The sequence below is a fragment of the Rhipicephalus microplus genome, chromosome 10 (assembly GCF_043290135.1).
Source record: "Rhipicephalus microplus isolate Deutch F79 chromosome 10, USDA_Rmic, whole genome shotgun sequence".
NCBI classification, from domain to species: Eukaryota; Metazoa; Arthropoda; class Arachnida; order Ixodida; family Ixodidae; genus Rhipicephalus; species Rhipicephalus microplus.
Window position 1 is genome coordinate 64,542,162 of NC_134709.1, and position 17,050 is coordinate 64,559,211.

Sequence of the window (17,050 nt, forward strand, 5' to 3'; positions counted from 1 at the left end):
CTAGTGAGCGATCCTGCCAGATAGCATCTATATACGCACTTTGACCACGCCACGAGAAGGCGCGTGCGCATAGCAACACGCGGGGAATGCGGACAGAACAGCCCGCTAAAATTGAGTTGAGAGTAGCATCTATTTCGTTGTAATTTTATATCTCTACACTGAATAACTCTGCACTGAAAGCCCCTATCACTGCTGTTCTTGCCACGCTTATCTCTTAAGACTTCAGTGAACGCAACCAGCTAGAAAAACATGTGAAATTATGACGTCGTGAAAAGAGTTAGGATCCTCTTTAAGGTGCCGAGTGGTTTTTTCAATGGCCATGTACAGTGCTTAGTAAATATTGTATCGGGACAGCTTATGACTTTCCTATCTCAGAGTGTTTATAGTGCTCTAAATCATTCAAAATTTATTATAAACACACACTTAACACATCCTCAAAGCCCTGCATTAGTGCAGAACAGCTTCATTAGGGCTTTTGAGGTATTGTTTAAGTTTAATAAACGTCTTTATGGGGTCATCAACAATTTTAATCAGGCCGAAAATGCTTGATGTCTCGACATGAGCAGATGTCGTTTGATAGGACCATCTACGTAAAGTGTTTCTTGGCGGTACAGTGATGCCCGTGAGAGGAGCTTGTATTTATTGTTAGGTTAAATTCTCCTAAAAGTCAGGGTCGGATCAACCGTGGCATGCGGAAAGAGGGGAGGGGCAGGTACCTCAGCCTGGAGACGCTGCCGTCCACCTTTCCTATAGCCCCCCCCCCCCCTGAAAGGTAATGTAAGCAAAACACAGACCATATGTTCCCAGTATCCCGACCACCTGAAGGAACCCACTCGTGGTGGCTAACTCTTCACCTTCCTCCTATCATTAGAGGAATCCTGGCGTCACCCATGACGCAGGTAGAAACGTGCGAGCCTTACATATATACATTATGCTGCTTTGTGATCATTAACCTAATTATAGCAGTGATATCTTTAATGTTTTGGAATATAGGTAAGGGGCCTATGCCGAAGCAGTGAAGTGTCCAGTCATCTACAGCGGCTCGGGAGGTCATCGTCGTACTGCTTCGACATTTCCGCCCACATATCCCCTCACATGATTCTTTGATGTGTGGTTGAGCTTATTTACCTATCTACTAAACAAATTCAACACTCTCTCACATTAGAAAAAAATAATATTTAAGGATATTTAGGTACATATAATACCAAACAAAAACAAAAAGAAACGCGACGCACAGAGAAGATAAAGCGCGACAGTCTATGGCGCTGCTTTCTCAGTGCTGTTTTCGTCGGCGTCCTTCTTGCGGCGTTCCCGCACTTTCTGTCGGCGCTCGTGCTTCAGTTGCCGCTCTCGTCCCCAGGGGTCGCCCCCGTAGTGAGGGCTGAACATCTCGTACACGGCGCGCCGGCCCACCGCCGCGTCCTCGGCCATCTCGGCGCGCCCCATGCCGAGCAGAACCTCGTCCAGCGAGCTCTGGGCCACCAGCACGGACTCGAACGAGATGCACTGGCTCACCGCGTTGAGCCGAGAGAACACCTCGCTCCAGGGAAGACTGTTGGCCACGTGGTAGACGAAGGTGCCCTGTGGAATCCCGCAGGCCCCTTAACGTATAATGTAATTCACAGAAGTTTACATGCCAAGGACAGGATGACACTATGAGGCTCGGGGTAGTGGATGAACCCAGGCCATGGTGTAAGATACATTCTTACATCATTGTCTGGGTCACGGTGTAAGATACCAACACTTTTTTTTCTATCTTACACCGGGCTACGGACTGAACTTGACCCTTCTCGTGTACGACTAAGGTGAAGAGGGCGTTGCAAATTACATTCCCTTTCGCCAATAAGAGAGTTTCGAATGCATTTCAAGACGCGCGCATCGACAAAATTCTGCATAGAGGAAGTGAACAACGTGCGTTTTGTGTCAGCGGCCATAGATGGCAATGCCATTCCTTTCGAAGCAGAGCTACCGCATATTTTACCTTTTCCAGTAACTTTAGTTTCAGGAGGCACTAGAGGCGTAAGGGCGTCAGCTCAATATAAAAACAAAAAAAAATTATTAAAGAATAATAACGAGAGATAGTCAAGGTAATTCACTGCTCCGACATGATCATACGTAATGAACATGCTGGGTGACTGAAAACTGATGGTATCTATGTTTCGAAGGGGTTGCTAATTAAGTTCATCATTAGCCGCAAAATCAACATTGTCGGATTGTGGGACAGACAATGCGGCTTCATCGTCTTCTGTGTTTTTTATGACAACATACAAATAATGTTTGCAGATGATGGCGTTACACTGAAGAACGCAATGAAATATTGCTGCGGTGCTAGCCTAAGTGTAATAAACCGATGGATAAGCTTGCAGGGGTCATGTATGCCTCATGTTTGAATATCAGAGGTACTCCTGATGAAACGGAGTAAACACAGGTAATCGCTCCCCTCTCTTTTACCTCAGGCTTCAAGGGACGTGCTCGCATGGGGGACACTCCCCACATGAAACAGACTACTTCTTAAACGAGCACTAGTGCAGTCATGTATACCTGAAGCTCACAATTGAGCAGCACTTTTTATGAAAAAAAAGTAAACATATGTAATCACTACATTCCCTTTAACCTCAAATGCTAGCATACTCAACAGGTGCTCCGACATTAATACTCTTTTGTAATCGAGTAAACACCGATATGCATAGCTCACTCTCCAATTTGAGCATCACTTCTTAAAACGGAGTAAAAGAGATAAACTAGTCATGCAATGCAAGCTTGACGCTCCCACGCAAGCATTACACCTCGCAAAACGGAGTAAACATGTCTAGTCACGTTCCCTTTTAACTCAGACTTCAGAGTCTTGCATGCCTGAATGAACCTCCCACGTGAAAGTACTCAATCTGCAGTTGAGTAAATGGGGCTAAATACACATAGCTTACACTAAAACTTGAGCAGAACCATTTTTTAACGGAGTAAACAGAGCTCGTCATTTATGCTTTACGCGCCGGCACTACTCCGTATGAAACGGAGTAAACCGCAATAATTTCTTTTCTCCGTTTCATTTCAAGCTGCACAAGAAGTGTACAGCAGCGTAGCACTTGCGCATGCGCAATACTTTTTTTCAAACGTAGTAGACTAATCAAGCATATAGCCATAAACTGTATTCATGTCTAATCGTAAAACTTTGCGGGATAACTTAATTCTGTTGAGTTTTAGCGTTACGTAACATCGTTGCACCTTGTTGTTCATATTGTTTCCTTTTTTTCTTCTGTTTTTCTCTGAATATTAGTCCGGTATATACTGACGTCACCACCACCCCTTACTCAATGCCCTTCGATGGGCCTGCAAGGCATATGGAAGAATTAAATAGGTGAATAAAGAAGAAAACATCACACTGCAGTCTTAGACGCCCTCTTAACGAAACGGAGTGAACAGAAACAATCACTCCGTTCTCTCACCTCTCGGCAGTCGACTCGCCTTGCTGCGGGAAAGAGCCGAGTGACCGCCTTGTCCGACTTCTCGATCATGTACGGAGTGAACTTCTCGGCGAGCGAGAAGGTGACCACAAATCCCGTGGAGAAGGACTCCCTGAGCGCCATCATGCTGCCCAGGGCCTTGATCTCACCGCCGGCCATCAAGCCCACACGGGTACAGGCCATGTCGCACTCTTCCGTGCTGCACCGCGGTCACAACCACATCCACTGCTGTAGGGAAAGCTACTACAAGATCGAAGTATTCGCTGCATTGTACTGCAAATGGCTTCTACAAAATACCGCGAGATAGCGATGTGTTATGGCAAGGGTAATAAAATGAATGTTTGTATCATGTGACCTCACTTTAAGTATATGAGGGCAAATATTTTCCTTATCCGCCCTCACACTGGCAGTTGCTAGCATACTGGTTAGCTTCGTTGGCAGTGCCAGGGTTGCCGTTGTTGTCTACTTTGTGTAAAACTGGCTACTTTTTGACTTTTTCGGCGGGAAAAATTACCCATCGGGGCCATGGGTATTTACTGGCTACATTGAACTTTCCTGTTTCACTTTTTAAAAATGATTTAAATTATTCACCTATAGTAAAGAGTTTGTTTATAATAACATTGATGTTCTATTTGGCTACAAATTTAGCGACACTATTAAATGACAACGCTACTTTGGCAATATTTTGCTAGAGTATTGGCGCTATTTCCATTCCACGCAACAGCAACTCTGAACAGTGTGATGTAGTTACGCTGAGCGATATTGCATTTAGTTGGCAGAGCGACCACCCCACAAAAACGTCGGTCTCGAGTTCGATAACCAAACTGTACGACGAATTTTTTTCAACTGAGAGGCTTTCATTTTGTGAGAAATCTGTGTTTTCTTGAGGCTTCGTACTACAAGTGGGCAAATGTCAATTAGGACTTCCATATTCGTCCCCACCGAGAAACGACAGTATCTTGTGAGTAAGTACGAGACAGCATTATCAACAAATATCGCACTTCCGGCGCTAGAGTGATGCAATGCATGCGATTGAACAAATTTGAATACTATTCAAAATAAAGCTATCAAATAAAAACTCAAGAGATCTCACCTGACATTACGCTACAAACGCTAGCATAGATGAATACAGCAGCTCTAGCAAAGCGAAGTGAATTTCATGCGGTCTGTCGACCCCACACAAAGTAATCGGTGAGAGAACAGCTCATACCCGCCGCGGTGGTCTATAGTGGCTAAGCTACTCGGCTGCTGACCTTGAGGTCGAGGGACGGAATCCCGGCTTCGGCGGCTGCATTTCCGATGGAGGCGGAAATGCTGTAGGCCCATGTGCTAAGATTTGAGTGCACGTTAATGAACCCCACGTGGTCGAAGTTTCTGAAGCCCTCTACAACGGCGTCTTCCATAATCACATGGCGGTTTGGGGACGTTAAACCCCGTTTATCAATCAATCTATGAGCGTTCAACTGGTAGAATGGTATAAGCTGTTGACCAATCTCACGCGAGAAAGTGCGCGCGACGACGCCCTTTTGCTCAACATTGCCCACGGTTGCTGTTCCTTCAGCAAGAATAAAACACACTGCAGTGTTTTCACACCTGCGTGAGGTGAGAATAATCGCTGACGCAGAAACACGGGCCAGATCTCGCAGCGCCTCGTAAATCATCTGGCGCCCGGTGGTGTCAATACCCCTGGTGGCGTCATCGAGAATCACCACCCGAGGAGCGCCGATGATGGCTAACCCGATGGAGAGTTTCCGTCTGGCGTCCGCACTGAAAAGAGACAAGCGAGCGATGGGCGACTCGTTGAGATTCCTACGAAGTATTGCTATTGAGTGCGTGTACACTGTTTGATGTCGCATAGCTCCGCGGTGCTCCATGCAGGCCTAAGTTGAGGCTTACAATGCTCAAAACCAGTATAAAATAAACGGTCAAGGTTCGAAATAGTATGAGCTGCAGCAATTACTGCGAAATAATACACCTGCAGCCGCGAAGAACGCTTCTGGAACATGCGGCTTACACCCGTGCCGCTGGGGGCGCCACCACCTTGACAATCGGGCGCATGCCGAGGCGGTGGCGCCCTCTTCATAGCGTTGGCAACTGCAGCAAACGCGTGATTGCCAAGGCCATAACTGGGCTTCCCGCTACGCACTACTTCTGGTTTCGCGGCAATGTAGCTGCGCTAAAAAAAAAATGTAAAACCGAAAAATTGAGAGCAAAGACATTATTTTAGGATTTAGCACGGGATCCTTAAGGGCTCCAAGAGCTTACACGAGGGCTATAATAACAGCAAGTTAATAGGAAGTGGTAGATTTAGCGCAAGATTTGAAGTTTTATTTCAGAAATATGGTAATCCAGCTAACACACCACGGTGGTCTAGTGGCTAAGGCACTCGGTTGCTTACCCTCAGGTCATGGGATCAAATCCCGTCTGCGGCGCCCACATGTCCGATGGAGGCGAGAATGCTTGAGGCCCATATGCTTAGATTTAGGTGCCCATCGAAGAACCTCAGGTGGTTAAAATTTTCGGAGCTCTCCACTACATTGTCTCTCCTAATTAATGAAATGGTGGTTTTGGGACGTTAAACTCTAACAACAACAATGGTTGTCCAGCTCACAAGAGCTTATCTGTTCTGAAATGATGATGTGAGTTTGCTGCGTTTACGCGTTTTGAATTGAAAGAGCGGCATGTGTGTATGTACAATGTTTTCCAGTAGCTTCCAGCATACATTATTAAACGATATACTGTTGAATCACGTTAGAACGCCTTTCATTGGAGCCGGAAATAAAACGTTTTATGCAGAAATTCTATTAAACAAATAGGTTGAAAAAAAGGAAAACATCCACACTTTGTCATGAAATCGCTTTTATCGAGCAAAATCAGCAGTAAATTTGCGCTGCACATTCTTCTTTGTGACGTCTAAGACTAAATTTTTTGAAACCCTTCATGGTTATGAGGTGGTAAACTGCTGACTCGAAGGTCTCTTGATGGAATGGCGGCATCGGCAGCCACATTTCCGGGAAAGGAAAACTCTAGCAACCTGCGTGCTTAGATTTAGACGCACGTTGAAAAAGCACCTCGCAGACGGAATTGCTGGAACCCTCCACAATGGCACCCTCATGAAGATTTCATAGTTATGGGTGGTAAGACCTCACAAATTATATTTTGAGAAAAAAAAGAAGCCTCAGATCACTCATTCAGATATTAGTGGCGAAGCTACAACGTGCATTGAAGTGTTCAAGTCCGTAGATTGCAGTTGGCAGTGGTATTTTCCGCACCAAAGCCGATGCTGCTGCGGCCTCAGCGGCTCTGCGACGTGCACACGTAACGTGAGTATTTGGGGCGCTACGTGATAGAGTATACCGAAAAAAAATTAAGCGTAGGATTTATAGATATATTGGTCAAGATCCACGTCACATTGCCCAACTTTGGGCAAACTTATGATCGTAATAGACGCATGATTATGCATTACTTCCAAGGAACGTTGGCCGGGCATGCAAAAAAAAAGTGATGCAGAATGTGAGCTTCAACTGCAATGAGATTCAACTGCATAAGATTTGTTCCTATAAATATCGTTTAACATTTATTTCGATTTGTATATCCGGGGACCCCTGCTGCTTCATACTGCCTTAAATGCTTGCAGTCCACTTCACGCCATATTTCTTTGCTTGTTTCAGAGATTCTGACGATATTGGGCAAACACATGAAAAGTCGATAGATAGATAGATAGATAGATAGATAGATAGATAGATAGATAGATAGATAGATAGATAGATAGATAGATAACCTGTCCCTGTTAGTTTTCACATAAGTGACACCTCTGCCTAACCCTGTGGTGGCCGTGCCAACATGTAACTGGTGCCAATAATAATAATAATAATAATAATAATAATAATAATAATAATAATAATAATAATAATAATAATAATAATAATAATAATAATAATAATAATATAATAATAATAAGTTATTACCGAACAGGTGAACGATATGCTGCAACGTGGCGTCATTCAACCTTCACAAAGTCCATGGGCCTCACCTGTAGTGCTCGTTAAAAAAAAGGATGGTTCCGTTCACTTCTGCGTGGATTACTGGCGCCTAAATAAGATCACTCGAAGAGACGTGTATCCTTTACCCAGGATTGACGATGCCCTTGATACTTTACAAGGTGCCGAGTTTTTTTCATCATTAGATTTGCGCTCAGGGTACTCGCAGGTCCCCCTTGCCGATGCCGATCGACCAAAAACAGCCTTCGTGACACCGGACGGTCTGTATGAGTTTAATGTCATGCCCTTCGGCCTCTGCAATGCGCCTGCCACCTTCGAGCGCATGATGGACTCGGTTCTTCGGGGTTTGAAATGGCAAATCTGTCTCTGCTATCTCGACGATATAGTCGTCTTAGCGCCAGACTTTGGAACACATCTCGAGCGCCTCAAACACGTCCTCACGTGCCTGAAGAATGCTCAGCTCCAACTCAACCTCAAGAAGTGTCACTTCGCTGCTCGCCAACTTACGATTCTCGGGCACGTCGTATCCAAGGACGGTATACTTCCAGACCCGGCTAAGTTACGTGCTGTCGCCGACTACCCCAAACCAACGACTATGAAGCAGTTACGGAGCTTCGTGGGGTTATGCTCCTACTTTCGCCGGTTCGTGCGCAACTTCGCCTCTATCATTGCGCCTTTGACCGAACTTATAGGCAGCACCACTGATATTTCGGCATGGTCTTCTGAGTGTGACCAAGCCTTCTGTACCCTTCGTCGTCTCCTCACTTCGCCACCAATACTGCGTCACTACGATCCTACGGCAGCAACTGAGGTCCACACCGACGCCAGTGGTGTCGGCCTCGGTGCGGTTCTCGCGCAACGCAAGCCTGGATTCGCCGAGTATGTCGTCACCTACGCCAGCAGAACTCTTACCAAGGCTGAATCAAACTACAGCGTCACCGAGAAGGAATGCTTGGCGATCGTTTGGGCGCTTGTCAAGTTCCGCCCATACCTTTATGGCCGTGCTTTTGATGTAGTAACGGACCACCACGCATTTTGCTGGTTATCGTCGTTTAAGGACCCATCAGGTCGTCTTGCCCGTTGGGCTCTTCGGCTTCAAGAATATGACATTCGCGTGGTATATCGTTCCGGTCACAAGCATGCCGATGCTGATGCACTGTCACGATCTCCCCTATCCCCGGACATCGCATCTGTTTCCTCGGACAACACGTTGTCAGCGCTTGACGAGGACACCATCTCTTCTGCACAACGCAATGACCCATGGATCGCTTCGCTTCTTGACGCGTTATCCGAGGCACCGACACTTCCAACCACTCGAACCCTGCGCCGCCAGGCTCCGCACTTAAGTATTCGGGATGGCCTTTTGTACCGGCGCAACTATTCAGCAGATGGTAGGAAATGGCTACTAGTCATTCCCCGAACGCTGCGCTCTACCATCTGCGCGTCGTTTCATTCCGACCCGCAATGTGCTCACGCCGGTATTTTCAAGACCTACGAGCGCCTACGAACAAGGTATTACTGGCGCGGAATGTTTACCTTCGTCCGCCAGTTCATTCGCGGCTGCCACGAATGTCAGCGGCGGAAAAGCCCGCCACATCCTGCACCAGGTTCATTGCAGCCACTTCCATGCCCAGACCGTCCATTCGACTGTGTAGGAATTGACCTCTACGGACCACTACCATTAACAACGGCAGGCAACCGATGGGCTATCGTGGCAGTGGATCATCTAACACGGTACGCTGAAACTGCTGCTCTCCCCACAGCTGCAGCACAAGACGTCGCAACTTTCATACTCAATCGTTTTGTGCTTCGTCATGGTCCTCCTCGAGAACTCCTCAGTGACCGAGGGCGTGTTTTCCTCTCCGATGTAATACAAGCACTTCTTCAACAGTGCCATATGGTTCACCGGAAGAGTACAGCCTACCACCCACAGACGAACGGCTTGACTGAGCGGTTGTCACAGAACGAGCGCTAAACAAGAGCGCGCCGCCAAATACTTGCGACAACGGGCGGCAGAAACGCCGCGAGGTAAAAAGAAAAAAAAAGAAAGCAAACATCCAGGGCTCCCGGGCGCGCGCTCTCCCCGCAGAAGCACGGCTTCGCAGACGATCCTCCTCACCCCACATCGGCGGCCCAGCAAGACCGCGATTTTTCTAGAACGAAGGAGGCGGGGTCAGACCGAGTGAATCATCCTCGGGAGAGGGCAGTCGAACCGTCTCGTGCCTCTCCCCAGCCTTCGCTGCGTATCGCGCCGACGAAATGACGAGAAACATCTGGAAAGTCGCGCGCAAGGTATTTAACCGAGCAGCCGAGACGAGAAATCAGGAGGTGACGGAAGTTAACGCCAGAGCGCGTAGGAATTCCGCCGTGGAGTCGGCGAAGGTTCTGCCCGTAGTGACAGAACAGGAGGAGACGGAAGTCAGCGCCAGAGTGCGTAGAGAGTCCGCCGTGTAGTCGGCGAAGTTTTTGGTCCGTAGGGACGGCTCGAGCTACAGGCAAGAGCGTGGGTTTACCGCTATCGAGCGAAGACGCGGGCAACAGCTGCGTGTGTGAAGCCGACGGTCTTCCGGCGAAGAAGTTGAAGTTTGAAGAGTGGCCAATTGAAGACGGGAGGTTTCCTGGAAGAGAACTTCGAGAGCTGCAACGACAACAACGCTGGACTTTGAGTGAGTGATTCTCGGAAGAGTATCATTCAGACTTTTGTTCCAAGGACTTTGGACTAAATAGGTTTTATATCTCTTTAGTCTTTAAGTGTCTTGGTTGTTCAGTGCATGCGACTGCATTGTAGTGCGTATTGTTGTCTGTGTCCGTTGTTTCAAGTGTGGTTGATTGTACTGTGTAGTACATTGTCTGTTTGGTGACGTATTGTATGTAACTATTGTGGAGTGTGCATACGTGTGGATTGTTTTTGATCTGCCGTTAATGAGAATATAATTTTGTTTGTTTATCAACTCTCGGCTCTGTCTTGTTCTTTGGAGCACAGCCGGCGTCCGCTGGCGCACCAATAAGGACCACTTCTAAATTGTCCACGCTTTCGTGGTGCGGTTCGGGGGGCCGATACTTCGGCTCTTGGAATTAGCCCGGCGATCGCCTCCCTAATAAACGGGACAGGTGTGACAATTAATCTGGCGTCCGCGACATAGGACCTTTTGGTGCACAGTGTGTCCAAAGTAGTAAGAAAGAGCCTCGAGTTGGTGATACTGCTATCGGAACGATTCTGTGTGTTGTTCAGTGTTCTCGTTAACGAGTGCAGGGGAGTGTTCCGATAGACTGATTTAGGCAGATACTTTTTGCACGCGGCAAGGTTTTAGTTGCGAGTTGCGAGACACAATGGATCTCGAAAAGTTAGTTGCTCTTGGTGAAAAGATGGGTCTTTCTGGTGTCGAACTACGGAAGTGGGTCACCCAGAAGGAAAAAGAAGAAAAAGAGAGAGCCAAAGAAGAAAAAGCAGCCGAGCTGGAAAAAGAGAGGTTGGCGGTCGAAAGAGCCAAAGCGGAAAAAGAAGCTGAGGTGGAGAGAGAGAGGTTGGCGGCAGAGAGGGCCAAGGAAGAAAAGGCAGCGGAGTTGGAGAGAGAAAGGCTGGCCGCTGAAAGGGCGAGAGAAGAAAGAGAAGCAAAGGAGCGACAGCTGAAAGAAGAAAGAGAGGCAAAAGAGCGCCAGCTGAAAGAAGAAAGAGAGGAAAGGGAGCGGCAGCGGCAGCACGAGATGGAACTCGAGCGGCTCCGTTTGCAACAGCGAAGCGAAACTCCCGTCCAAGCTAGAGTCGAAAGCAGCGAACGGGAAGATCACGGCTTCCGCTTGAACCCAAGCAAGCTGCTCGTAGCGTTTGATGAAAGGAAGGACGACCTAGACGCGTACCTCCACAGATTTGAGACGATTGCGAGGAGCCAGAATTGGCCGGAACAGCAATGGGCAACTGCTTTGAGCACCTGCTTGAGTGGTGAAGCGCTCAGTGTGTACGGTAGGCTGACGCCGACCGATGCAGCCAACTACGCAAAGGTGAAAGCGGCTTTGTTGAAGCGATTTAGATTCACTGTGGAAGGATTCCGGGACAGGTTTCGGACAGGAAAGCCAGCAGACGGTGAGACGGCTACGCAATATGCCGCCCGACTTTGCCATTATTTCGACAGGTGGATTGAACTTTCAGGGACAGCGCAGGAGTACGATGAGCTTAGAGAGCTGCTAATTAGAGAAGAATTTCTTACTAGTTGCCACCCAAGCCTGTCGCTGTACTTAAAAGAGAGGAAGGCTGACTCACTTGAAGACATGCTTGAATTGGCTGATCAATTCTTGGAAGCGCAAGGTGGCACTAATTTGGCCAAGGTAAAGAAGGAGTGCCCCGACGATTCGAAGAAATTGGCTCCCGAAGAAAAGAAGCGTGCACCAGAGAGCATTCCGCGATGTTTTCTGTGTAACCGAGTGGGTCATCGCGCGAAAAACTGTCGAACGATCTTTACGAGCCCTACGGTAGTAAAATGTTTTAAGTGTGGTCAGACCGGACACAAAGCAGATGCTTGTCGGAACGGAGTGAGTCAAACTCACCAGGTATCCTGTGTTCAAGCGGCACCGAAATCTGATAATAATACCGTCACCGACGGATTCGTAGAATTGAAAAATGGGGAGAAAATTCCTATTGTCGGTGCTGTAATGTCAAAACAGCCAACCGGTGTTACGAAAGGAATGCCAGCGCGGCCTGGAAAAGTTGCGGGCAAAAAAGTTACGGTGTTAAGAGATACCGGCAGCTCCACGGTTATCGTGAGGAGAAAGTTGGTACGGGAAAGAGAGTTGACAGGCAGAACGAAACCGGTTTGCCTAATTGACCGTACGGTCCGGATGCTTCCCGAAGCAGAAATTGAGGTTGAAACCCCGTACTTCAGCGGGAAGGTTACTGCGTTATGCATGACGACCCCCCTGTATGACCTTGTCATCGGAAACATCGACGGGGCGCGAGGGCCAAGTGATCCAGAATGTTTGGGAGAAGACCCGAAGATAGAGCCCTCGCCAACACAGCGGCCGCGAGATACAGTGGAGGAACATCCCGAGACGGGTCTCACTAGAGCCCAAGGTGAAGCTGCGGCGCAAGAGACAGCGAAGGAGAAGACGATCGTGTCGAATAAGTTCACAGGCCGAGCAACTGGACGTACGTCGGCACGACCTCAACCGACCGACAGTGTAAAGGAGACGGAGTTGGCCAGCCGGGAAAAATGTAGAGGCATGATCAAGCGGGTAAATACACAGACAGGGCCCGTCGAATGTAATGACGCGTTAACGGTGTCGGAAGAGACAACGATGGCTGAGACGACGCCTCAGATATCGTCGTTGGAAAGGGCTCGCCGAAAAGAACGTGGAAGCTCCAGAAGAGATCGAGCGAGCACCGCAAAAGGGGGCGCAAGCGCTGCTCGAAGTACGTAGGATAAGTGCTGAGGTCAAAGCAGAATGTGTTTGGCAGTGTTGAGTGCCCTATGTTGTGTTAATGTTGTGGTATCCTGTGTCACAAGTGTCGAAGTGTTGTGCTGTGATGTGATGTATAGTATTGGACCATTGTTGAAATGAGAGCACTTTGTACATTGTATATTGGGAATGTGTGGTGGAGTGTTGGACTCATGTGCTTGTGGTTGTGTTTTCACGTGTTGTGTAATTGAATTACAATGTACAATTGTATTAAGTGATCTATTGTGAATGTGACGTGTCGAGAGCGACGGACTATGTTACAGTCTGTGAGAGTGTGTGGTGACTGTTCGCGCTCGTTTGTGTGGTTTTGAATATTATGAGATAATATTCTTAAAGTGGGGGGGCAGTGTCACAGAACGAGCGCTAAACAAGAGCGCGCCGCCAAATACTTGCGACAACGGGCGGCAGAAACGCCGCGAGGTAAAAAGAAAAAAAAAAGAAAGCAAACATCCAGGGCTCCCGGGCGCGCGCTCTCCCCGCAGAAGCACGGCTTCGCAGACGATCCTCCTCACCCCACATCGGCGGCCCAGCAAGACCGCGATTTTTCTAGAACGAAGGAGGCGGGGTCAGACCGAGTGAATCATCCTCGGGAGAGGGCAGTCGAACCGTCTCGTGCCTCTCCCCAGCCTTCGCTGCGTATCGCGCCGACGAAATGACGAGAAACATCTGGAAAGTCGCGCGCAAGGTATTTAACCGAGCAGCCGAGACGAGAAATCAGGAGGTGACGGAAGTTAACGCCAGAGCGCGTAGGAATTCCGCCGTGGAGTCGGCGAAGGTTCTGCCCGTAGTGACAGAACAGGAGGAGACGGAAGTCAGCGCCAGAGTGCGTAGAGAGTCCGCCGTGTAGTCGGCGAAGTTTTTGGTCGGTAGGGACGGCTCGAGCTACAGGCAAGAGCGTGGGTTCACCGCTATCGAGCGAAGACGCGGGCAACAGCTGCGTGTGTGAAGCCGACGGTCTTCCGGCGAAGAAGTTGAAGTTTGAAGAGTGGCCAATTGAAGACGGGAGGTTTCCTGGAAGAGAACTTCGAGAGCTGCGGAACGACAACGCTGGACTTTGAGTGAGTGATTCTCGGAAGAGTATCATTCAGACTTTTGTTCCAAGGACTTTGGACTGAATAGGTTTTATATCTCTTTAGTCTTTAAGTGTCTTGGTTGTTCAGTGCATGCGACTGCATTGTAGTGCGTATTGTTGTCTGTGTCCGTCGTTTCAAGTGTGGTTGATTGTACTGTGTAGTACATTGTCTGTTTGGTGACGTATTGTATGTAACTATTGTGGAGTGTGCATACGTGTGGATTGTTTTTGATCTGCCGTTAATGAGAATATAATTTTGTTTGTTTATCAACTCTCGGCTCTGTCTTGTTCTTTGGAGCACAGCCGGCGTCCGCTGGCGCACCAATAAGGACCACTTCTAAATTGTCCACGCTTTCGTGGTGCGGTTCGGGGGGCCGATACTTCGGCTCTTGGAATTAGCCCGGCGATCGCCTCCCTAATAACGGGACAGGTGTGACAGCGGTTTAATCGTACTCTCGGGGACATGCTCGCTACGCATGTCGCTTCTGATCAAACAAACTGGGACCTCGTTCTCCCATTTGTGACATACGCGTATAATACCGCTACGCAAGTCACTACCGGGTTTCCCCCATTTTTTCTCCTGTACGGTCGCGAACCATCACACACCATCGACACTTTACTCCCATACTCGCCAGATCCCTCCGAATACAAGCCTGTCTCGGAAGCCGCTCGTTACGCAGAAGAGTGCCGCAAGCTAGCCAAGCGGCTTACTACATCCGACCAACAGCGCCAGAAGGAGATCCGTGACGACGACCATCGTTCTGCACCAACGTTCGTTCCTGGAGCACTTGTATGGCTTCATGTACCGCCCTGCGCCCCTGGTGTATCACCCAAGCTACTCTCCAATTATCATGGTCCCTACCGCGTGGTCGAGCGTACTTCACCCGTGAACTGCGCCATTGAACCCCTTACGCCACCGAGCGACCGTCGTCGGCGTGGACGTGATATCGTTCACGTAAACCGTCTGAAGCCGTACTTTGACCCGCTTGTCCCCACGTGTTAGATCGCCAGGATGGCTTCAACTTTTTCGCCGGGGGTAATTGTAGTGAACAAGAAAGACGTTGATACCATCAGGTCAGCTATCATGAGCACAAGAAGAAGGCACGAGATCGGCGATCAAGCACCGTCATCTGGGTTCGCCTGCGTTTCTTTAGAGCTACCTCCCGCTTGCTCAGTCCTTCAATAAACCCCCTTTACAATAATAATAATATAATAATAATAAATTTAATAATAATAATAATAATAATAATACCTTTTTAAGTTTTACGCTGCAGTGGCTCACTGGAAACACGGGTGCGAGAGCAAATCAAACTAACAAAAAATATGAAGTACTGCGAGTGCCACAGCAGCGTTATACACCGAGCGGCGCACCTGTAAGTGCCGCACGCTTGTCTGGCAGACTCGTTCAGGTCGATGACGCCGACGACGCATTCCACGAGCCTCTCGATATTGTCGCTCCGTACGCCGCGTAGCCGGGCGAACAGCTCGAGCGTCTCGGTGCCACTCAGGGCGTCCAGAAGGGAGTCTTCCTCGGGGCAGAAGCCGACCTGAGACTGCCACTGGAAGAGAACGCCAGAGACACGGCGCATGCTGCCATATGCATATGCTCAGGGGGGGAGGGGGGGGGGTTCACCAGAGGGCTCACTCGGAATCTGGTTCACCATAGTTCTGCCTTAACCGGAGTCACACCTACTCACACTATGATTTTTCACAACCAGACTCACTCAGCTCAGACCCACAAAAATATTACTCACCCTGGCTCGCTTAGGCTAAAACTACCGGCTCAATCTGGGGGTGCTCCTTATATATTAATATTATTCCTTTTGTGCTTCATTTGTTTTCACGCACCACAGTTAAGATGAGTTACCTACTCGCCCAGCAGCTCATGCTTCTTATCCAGGAGGAGGGGGCGGGGAGCTGAAAGTCATTATGACTCAAGTAGAATATCATTATCAATAATATTCCATGACAGAGTGCACAGGGGTAGCTCAAAGCGCCTCGCTCTTGGTCTCCCCCGGGAACTCACGCCTCTAAAGTATAACTATTTACCTTATGTACCAACGGTAACGTTGTAGTACATGGCCTTTCAATGGCTTCCCATTCATTGTGGGATTATCGGCAATGAGAGTGCTGATCCAGCTCCCCGGTCTGCCCATACTGAAAACAATCAGAGGTCGATTCCGCTCGCCAGAACTGATGCTGCACGGAAGATCCGCATGCTTGCTCGCGAACGCTCCTGTCGCAATGAAACGAACCACATTTCAAGCACGCACGATTATGAGCTTGGACCCAACCCTCCGTATTCGATTCTTTCTGATGTTTGGCAACGTAACGCCATACGCTTCTGTGCCGGTTGTGGTTGGGTGTCGCATTTACCAATGCACACGCGTTCCGAGTAGGCATGGGCGACAGCGCAGCCTGTGTCCATTGCGGCAGCGACGAAACAAATCGGCATGTTCTTTGGAAATGCCCGCAGTACTTCTCGCAGAGACAGTCGCCGCGCAATGCGCTAGATTGACTGGACAACTAGACGCGTTTGGACAAAATAATCTTGCGTCACATACACAACTTCACGCCACAGAAGAAAGCTGTCAAGGCGCTCTTGAGCTTCCTGCATTCAAACTACCTCTCCAAACGGCTTTGTTCGGAACGCCCTGCGTGTATGCATGTATATTATTTTCTTCCTTTGTTTTATTTCTCTATATATACTTTTTTGAACCACTATTTCCGCACCCCTGCGCAAGGTAAGAAACTGCTTTTCTCTCTGGTAGTACGCGCGAGAAATAGCGAATATACTGTGAGCTGACATAAGACTGTTAGTAATACAATACATTACATAAGATAATAGGCGAACAAAAAATAAAAAAAATGCAAGCTCGTGGTAAAAAATATTTCGACCAGAGGGCTCACTCAGAATCTGGTTCACGATAGTTCTGCCTTAACCAGAGTCACACCTACTCACACTATGATTTTTCACAACCAGACTCACTCAGCTCAGACACACAAAAATATTACTCACCCTGGCTCGTTAGGCTAAAACTGCAAATATGCAAAATGTACATATT

At 48.4% G+C, this 17,050-nt stretch overlaps 1 protein-coding gene across 1 annotated transcript in view; it reads right to left on the reverse strand.

Moving 5' to 3' along the window:
• Positions 1-1,069: 1,069 nt before the first annotated feature.
• The window catches only part of LOC142774281 (ATP-binding cassette sub-family A member 17-like), a 70,845-nt gene continuing 54,864 nt past the window's right edge, over positions 1,070-17,050 (reverse strand). Inside the window, exons 14-17 of the mRNA XM_075874676.1 lie at positions 15,357-15,544; positions 5,055-5,228; positions 3,444-3,660; positions 1,070-1,581 (exon numbers count right to left, since the gene is read on the reverse strand). Of these exons, the coding sequence (XP_075730791.1) occupies positions 1,258-1,581; positions 3,444-3,660; positions 5,055-5,228; positions 15,357-15,544 (903 nt within the window). The 3' untranslated portion in view covers positions 1,070-1,257. The remainder of the gene's footprint in view (positions 1,582-3,443; positions 3,661-5,054; positions 5,229-15,356; positions 15,545-17,050) is intronic.